The following is an 8,626-nucleotide window of genomic DNA, read 5'->3' as shown; positions in this document are numbered from 1 at the left end:
CTGCCAAAATTGTTTAAATTAGTATATTTCTCCCTCGTCTGAAAGTTTACTTGGTCAGACATTTCATATTCTTGAAAAGATTCCGGTGACATTAGAATTTGAGAGCTTTGTAAATATACAATCCAAACAGGAAACAGGTGTGTTACTGGTGTCACCATGAAATGGTCATATCATATTTCACTTACTTTGCAATCAGAGTGTAATCAGAATGTGTGAGGAAAACCTTACCTCATAATTAACACGTAGTAGGCTACAAGTACAAACATGGGTAACCTCCAAACAAACCAATGGTAATAATCTACATGTAATACAACTTCAGGTGTGTCTGTGGATCATCCCGAATGTCAATATAGTGGCATGTTATGTTGGTGATTGTGAGACCCATGTGGGTTGTTTTGCAGGTGGTAACATAATTTTAACACATATGACTCGAATTGTATGCAAAGTGTTTAAACACTGCGACAAAATTCTCTTATATATACATTGCTATAGGCATTACACTGAGAAACATTCATAACAACACAGTTGAATAGCAGATATTTTGGGAAATATATCTAACAACGCGAATGCAGGAGGTTTATAGTGTATCAACAGCTTCAGTTTCTCGTACGCATCACGATCTGGGTTAGAATTGGTCTTGTCGAAAACGACGACTGATTTGATGTGGTTAGAGTGACTAACTCACTGGTTAGTGCATATCATGGTGTCCAAAGGGAAAAAATGCAAATCGATGCTCACAGTGTCAGCCACTTGTCCAGTTAAAGTCTTTTCAGACCGTCGACACTAAGTTGAAAGATTGCTGATCTAAGTTTTTAAATCTCAAATTTGCTGATGGTTTTTCTATTATATCAAAATACAAGCTGATTATCTGTCATTACCTACATACACAAATCATGACTTATCTCAACATGCCCTTTCAGAAGGTAAATGTTACACTAAAACCTAGATGATTTTGGATCAGACTGGTCTGGATATACAGCTTTCTAAAACGTAAAACGAATACTGTATTCTGTAGTCTATAACCGAAAAAATGCTAGCCAGGTCGATTCAAAGACGACGTTACAGTGTCGAATAACAAAGATACATAATACGTACTCCTTTCATGTGAGCTGACACGCACAGAGATTAATTCACTTTCTGGTCCCACGTCAATTTCACCTGTATAATTATCGAAGGAGGAGTACACCTAAATGTAGATAATGGACGTCCTGTTGACTTTGGCTGTCCTCACGGTACCGGCAGTCATCTCAGGTGAGACTTTAAATGTACATGTTACAACCTGTGTAATGGGCGCACCGTTAAACACTGACAATTGCATGTCAGTTACCGACGCTTGGCGTTTGAAATCTTTATGTACTGCTCTTGTGTGTATATCACTCATGCATTGGGTGTGTATATGTGTCCTCTATCTATAAAACATGTGAGTATATAGTTGTCAATAAAGACCTATAACAGGTACACACATTTTCACACACGTTACAGATACCGAAACACTTATGAAGCCTTCGTCTTGTTTGGTCAGGCAACATGATATTAAGAACTAAAATTTACATTAGGTCCGGCTAGAATCATCGATAATCGGAAATATCGACGATAGGAAAAATATTAATGATTATCGATATGAAATGTATGTTACCGATAATATCGTACTTTCGTGATAGAAAAACAGTTCAAATCTCATCACATTCATTTCTTTCAGACATTTTTGGCAATTTTGCTTGAAGTTACGACTGAAGTTTAATCGAGCGATAGGTAGTAACTGATTATCGATCTCCATGATCTATATCGATAGCCATGTTAAATTGTTGTTCGTTTTATTTAAGTCGTTATGACGCTGTGTAGGTTATGGCAAGTGGGTTTCCTACTCTACAAGGGCTACAGACATGATCCTCGGGCACAGACACCAGACCCACTCAAATCCTGCTGGATGTGCTACAGATAGTGTATATATGTTATTGATGACTTTTTACTTTCTGCCAAGGACTACAGGCATGCTCCTCGGGGACAGACACCAGCTCCACTCAAATCCTGCTGGATGTGTCTTCCACACAGATCAACACAGGGGGAGGGATGTGTTCCTGTAGACTGACTGTGACACAGACAACACAGGTGGATATGTTCACTGTTAGCTGGACACCACAGTGTGATACATACATGACTATACAGAAGTGGGGGACCAGTACACAGTGTACAAATGGTGTTGTACAAACTCCACCTGCAAAGACTCACACCATCACTACCGGTGAGGAGATATGGATCCTGGTGGTGGCTACAAAACCTGGATCCAGAGGACTGTCAGGACAGCTGCAGTTAAAGGCGAAGCAGCCATCAGGTCAGAGATAGTTCCAAAACTGTAAAGGCTAGAACACAATTAAACTCATGTTGTTTGATATCAAAAGTGTCCTAACTGTATTCATAATGGTACTGATGTGTATATTCCAAGTAATTAGTGGCAAGGTAACAAACAAACATGAAGTATTCACACACATACACACACATAACTATTTGATTTTGAATTGAAACTAACATATTCAGATTCCATATACATGTACATCTGCCTGGCTGACCACACGCACATCCATTGCTTTTTTATACCTTATACTTGCTCACTATAAACTTCACAGCACATGCAACAGTCATAGTCCAAAGATTGCCTTGTCCACGTGGACAGTGAGCGAGGATGCTGTGCACCAATGGCTTGTGTTTAGAGGCAGCCGAATGACAATATAAGTAAAATTTTAGACAAGGTTTAAAATACACTTTGATCTGTTTAGGTGAAAAAATACACACGAATGTAACCTTTGCCGAATCTTGATGTATTTCAAGTACACATTAAATCCAAGTTTCAGGGAGGGAAAGGCCCATTTCCAACTACACGTGTATTTATAACATATGTTATATTTGGGATTACGCTCTCTCAGTAAAGGACAAATTCTAGTACTTTTTGAGTTGAGCACCATCCGGGATTCGAACTCACACTCTCAGAGTCAGGCACCTAATCGCCAGCACACAAAGTCAGCCGCCTAACCCACTCAGCTACCGCGACTTCCACAAAAATGGAAGTCGGACAACTGGTAGTCTAGACTGCGGGATTTGTGTACCCCTCTGATAAAGTACTAGAATTTGTACTTTACTAAGAAAGTGTAATCCAAAATATAACATATGTTACATTTGACCACTTTCTAAATGGCATTGTGTAATCATAGCTTTCGGCCGTAGGGCCGTGCCAATTAACACTTATCAGAGGGGTCCACAAAGCCCGCAGTCTAGACTACCAGCTTAAACAAAGCTTTATCAAGGTTACAACTGCTGGACATTTCAAAATTTGACACTTCAGTGACCAAAATTGATGTCAAATACAATTCCCTGTTTTAATTTGACGTTTTTTCAGGTTATCAGTGATTTGCTGTTGAATGTACTTGTACTACGCGCTTTGGTGGGGCAGGATAGGCTCATCCTTTCTGGAACACCTGGGATCAATGTTATTTATAAGATATTCATAACAACATGCTCATGATAAAGTCAGAATCATGGGAATCCATAAAACAGTATACAAATTTCACATCGGTACTACAATCACCCTGCACAATATGTAACAGTCACAGATGTCATGTTTCGTTTGATATTGTTTGGTTTAGTGGAGCGGATAAGCAGATCAAATGTGCATTTAATGATAAAAGCATGAAACTTTGCACATTTATAGACTGATGCATAATGAACATTTTAGGATATGGAGGCACTCAAAATAATTTAATTTGCTCATGCGCAGTAGATAAGTAATATTTTGCCTTTTCTGGCTCCCGTTATAGCTTTGGGCCAGAAAGTTGTTTCATCTTATCATCTGCTTCAGCTGTAGAAGGTAGAGAATTCCGAACTTCTCTGTCTTCAATAAGTAATCATTGTTGAACGTCTTCATATTAGTCTGGACTTTTCTGATAATTGTTCCTGGGAACCAAGAAAATTGGGGAGCAGACCTTTAAGATTTGTGTGATGAATGGGTCTTCCAGAAGGTCCCACTTTGGCCAATACTTCCTTGTCTACGTAGTAAGGTGAGTCCCGCCGATGCTGAGCAGATCTGGTTGGAGATAGATTCCTGGTACTTTTCCTGGTTGACCATGGACAAAAGCATACATTCTTTGTCGGACTGTGGATCTTTGAAGTGTGATATCATCGCCTTGTTGATGGATCTGGAAGTTGAGGCCCAGGAAGACTCGTCTGATAATAGTATTAAGCTGAGCAAGCCGGGAAGACCCTGCATTCTGGTAGCTTTGGTTCTTGATGACTTGCAAAGTTGCTCCAGTTGGTGGTAAGGTGAAGGAGGACGATCCTTCGATGGGGAAGCTATGGGTAACCCGTCTGCAATCCAAGTTAGCTGGTATTTATCATCGTAGATGGATGTTGGCCCTTCATGATACGATTCTAACCCTGTTGGCACTAATATGAGAGAGTGAAGAGTCACAGGCTTGGTCAAGTGCATCCGCTGCACATACACAGCTTGGAATGTGTTGGGGTGAGATGTGTTTTTTTCTATTGAAGGGGAACACAAGCACTTGATTTTCGACTACTATTCGCAAATGAGATCAGATAAGCAATCAGTATGAGTCAGGATAAGTGTTTGCACTTAATCAATTGATATTTACCATTAAACAATAAAACCAATTAAGTATGATTTGTACCGGAAAATATGACTGCTCCCTTGTGAAAGACAATCTGAAGTATCTCCCTTGTTTGCCCTTGAGCCATGAAGTTGGGGAATAATCACATAGATTTTGATTGTTAAACATATCCAAGACTTTTTGTATTGTGCTGCATTTCTTTTGTCACTTATTATGCTCATTTTCAGTCAATTGTAATCAGATAAATCCCAAGCATGCACACATTTTCTCAAAGAGTTCAATAGTCCAAAAAGCTGTCTGCTAGCCGCCATTTTGGGAAGAGGGAGTGTTAATTGTTTCAAAATGTTTTGTATTATTCTAAAATTATGTATTTTTTGTCTTTTCATGAACCTGTAAATCACTATTTATGAAAATTATAGGCGTGTAATGAATGGCAATATAAAGATCGAAGGGGAAAGGCTGAAAATAGTATGTCAAAGTTTATGTACTGCGCATGCGCACAAAATACAAAATTTGAGGTGCCTCCAATATCTGAAAGTATTTCAGATATGTTCTTTTATATGATGACCGATTTTGGTGCTTTTATCATCAAATGCACAATTCTTATGACAAATTTATCTTAGCCGCTCCACTACAACAACACCAATACCATCTACAACAACAGTACCAACAACAACAGTAACAAGCATGACGACAACATCAACAAGGCCAACAACAAGTACAGAAAGTACAACAGACAACACGTTTCAAACACAGACTGCTGCCACAGAAGACACGTCTACTAGTTCATCAGCTGAAGTTACTTCTGGGTCAGCTGCAACACTAGCAGGAAGTACTCAAGCTTCTTCTCCTACTGAAGGTGCCATTGCAGACAATACAAAGGGTATCTTCCCAGGTATGTATGCTTCCCAAAGTTCAACACTGGCTCTCTCTCCCACTTCTGGGATCGGTCAAAATTAAACGTCTGCAAAATTGAAGTTATCCTGGGTGTTTTCAGTAACTGACAAGTTCGTGTTGGTGTTCTGTGAACTATATTAGAAATGTGAGTGAAATCTTTTTGCATTAATAACAAATAGTGCAGATATGTCAAGAATCATAAGTGTGAATGCTATGATTCTAGCAGACCTAAAGATGTACACTGTGTACACAGTACTGTGAGGCCATAGATGAACATTGTTTAGGAATGTCTGATATTAATCTCACTATACTTCTAAAAAACACGTGCACTCTCTTCAGTACTGGTCTAGCCATTCAAAGATTTCTGTTTCAAGATATACAACAATCTATATTTGGAAAAACAACGTCATATTTTGAATATCCTTATCACATTAATTTGCAAGTGTACACCGACATTGTCAAGCAAGTGACAACGACATTAAAATCTATGTCGAGACGTTGCCTATACAGAATAAAGAAGTTGTATATCCATAAACACTGTCCTCATTCTTCATCTCCTCAACTTCTAGAATGCCAATCACATATGTAAGAAAATAGTAGAGATGATGTGTGTGAAACCCTACAAACGCAGCAGTATATACCACGTAAGAATTGAATGAATGCTTTTACCGGTGTCACAATGAAATAGTTCTAACTTAATGATTTCAGTTTCGATGCAGTCAGTGTGTAATCATAATATGACTGGAAAATCTTAAGTGAAGCTGGTCATAGGAGTAAGGTGGTCGGTAATCTATATGTTATACCACAGAGCTGTCTGTGGATCATAGTATATCCTGATACATGAGACAGATTCACCCCGCATGTCCATATTGTGAGATGTATGAAGGTGATTGTGAGACCATTGTGAGTTTATTGCAGGTGGCATCTTTGCTGCTGGGGTTGCTACAGGCGTGGTGTTGGTCCTCATTGCTGGCGGACTGTACGTCGTTATATCAAGGTGAAGATACTAACACCTGTCATGTTCAAATCTTATGTAATCAGTTGTAGGTTTAAAAGCACACGTGGCAATCAATATCAGATAGCAGTTCATATTGGTGAGCAATATGTTGCATCAAATGTGATCAGTTGTGTTTTGTTACAGGCGACAATGGTGGACATCCCGCCGTCAGAAGCCGGACGACATCCCAATCTCTGAAGCCCATCCCACCTACTCTGGCTTCACATCCAGAACAGAGGAAGCCATAAACACCTACGACAAAATAGATCCAAAACCTTCCAAGGGGACGGACAATCCATATATCAATGTGTCATAAATTAAGTATCTTGTTCTGCGCCATGTTCTACCGGTTAATTTCAAACTGTTGCACCCCTGGATATCACAGTTAAGTGAAAATCATAATTACTTTTAGAGAAGGGGCATAAGTCCCACTCGATGATGTATGGATATGGTCATTTGTACCAGTAGGTTCGGACGTAAGTCTCTGTCCATCTTGTGTGGTAATGGACATCTTTATGAGTAGGTTCTGGCGTAATCCCTATCAATGATGTGTGGATATGGATATCTTTACGAGTAGGTTCTGGCGTAATCCCTATCAATGATGTGTGGATATGGATATCTTTATGAGTAGGTTCTGGCGTAATCCCTATCAATGATGTGTGGATATGGATGTCTTTACGAGTAGGTTCTGGCGTAATCCCTATCAATGATGTGTGGATATGGATATCTTTATGAGTAGGTTCTGGCGTAATCCCTATCAATGACGTGTGGATATGGATGTCTTTATGAGTAGGTTCTGGCGTAATCCCTATCAATTATGTGTTGATATGAATTTGAATTATTTCTGAATAGGCTAAAGGCCAGTTTACAGGTTACAATTCAATTTGCAATAATACACATGCAATAGGCACATCTCCACTGGTACTGGGTAATAAAAACTAATTAAACAATATTGTCTGGGGAAAGCTAAATGAACAATATTGTCTGGTGACAGTATGTTAACAACAAATAAGGACATAAGGATATATGGTTATAGCAGCTTGGTTATTTTGCAAATACTGTTTTGCACTTACGTTTATGAACTATAGCCCTTCCATTGTGTTTGTAATCGGATGTTGGTACAGATTACAAGTCAACATAGTGGCAGCGAATGCAATAATATTATAGGGATAGTATTGCTAAAGGGACAAATTCAGGACAGCCATCGTCCAAATATTTAAAAACTAAAAACTATGTACTCAAGACATGTGAGACTTTATTGTAATTATTTATATGATGCTAATCTGTATTCTATGCAATCCTTATCACTTCAGCATTCAGCATTCTTAATTGGACTCAGTTCAGGATATACCATGTGTTGTTGTTGATAAGTTCAACCAGGTATGTTAGATCACAGGCCAGTACATTATTACCTTCTTATGTCTATACCATAATGTATTAAGTGCATGTGAACAATGTGCACCAAATTACTTCTGTAAAATGAAGTCAGAATAGGGATATTCGTGTGCCCAGCTACCCACAAACACACATGTATTTGATGTGTCAGTATTAAAAAGACATTAACAGCGAAGCAATATTCAGCATTTTAGAGTTTTGAAGTCAGAGTAGGATTATTTTTATTTTTCATTGGACATAGCAGCCGCAATATATGGGCAAGCTCTGTCAACGACACAGGAATGGCACCCATTTTAGGATTAATATTTTTTATTGGGCACAGCACCCACACTATATGGGCAAGCTCCGTCACAGACACGGGAAGAGCACCCATCGTACTTAAACGGGCAACAGTACCCACATGAACCGTCTGAGTCGCGCGGTAAAGTTAGACTCCTGGTTTCAAATTTCTTAATGTGAAATATTTGCTGAAATGTTTAATGTGTACTTTTTATAATATAGAACAAACTTTTTGGATAACAACTTCTAAAATGCCACTCAAAGAAGTTGTACTTTTTATGACGCGAATTATTGTTATTATTTGGTACTGAGCCTCACCTCCCGATTTCAAAGATATTTTCCAAAATAGTAAATACCTGGATGTGAAATGTACATTACAAAGATCATTGATTATTTTTCTGATAAGTCAGACTGGCAAGATGATCACTCTTATACCGTACTT

At 38.7% G+C, this 8,626-nt stretch overlaps 1 protein-coding gene across 12 annotated transcripts in view; it reads left to right on the top strand.

Moving 5' to 3' along the window:
* Positions 1 to 1,035: 1,035 nt before the first annotated feature.
* The window catches only part of LOC124274909 (integumentary mucin C.1-like), a 40,994-nt gene continuing 33,403 nt past the window's right edge, over positions 1,036 to 8,626 (top strand). For 7 of the 12 annotated variants that reach the window (XR_006898073.1, XR_006898070.1, XR_006898068.1 and 4 more), the window contains exons 1-2: positions 1,180 to 1,251; positions 1,982 to 2,332. Coding sequence is in view for 2 of the 12 variants with exons in the window: in XM_046710275.1 (XP_046566231.1) it covers positions 1,200 to 1,251; positions 1,982 to 2,332 (403 nt within the window). In the remaining 10 variants the exon portion in view is untranslated. Of the gene's footprint in view, positions 1,252 to 1,981; positions 2,333 to 5,255; positions 5,512 to 6,431; positions 6,511 to 6,654; positions 7,250 to 8,626 lie in introns of those variants that run through there. The other 5 variants (XR_006898078.1, XR_006898076.1, XR_006898075.1 and 2 more) reach the window with 2 other exon arrangements.

This window comes from Haliotis rubra, unplaced genomic scaffold, assembly GCF_003918875.1.
Source record: "Haliotis rubra isolate DU_JTF1 unplaced genomic scaffold, ASM391887v1 Scf1959, whole genome shotgun sequence".
Classification (NCBI taxonomy): Eukaryota; Metazoa; Mollusca; class Gastropoda; order Lepetellida; family Haliotidae; genus Haliotis; species Haliotis rubra.
The sequence above is the reverse complement of the archived record's forward strand: the minus strand, read 5'-3'. Positions and strand labels throughout refer to the sequence as shown.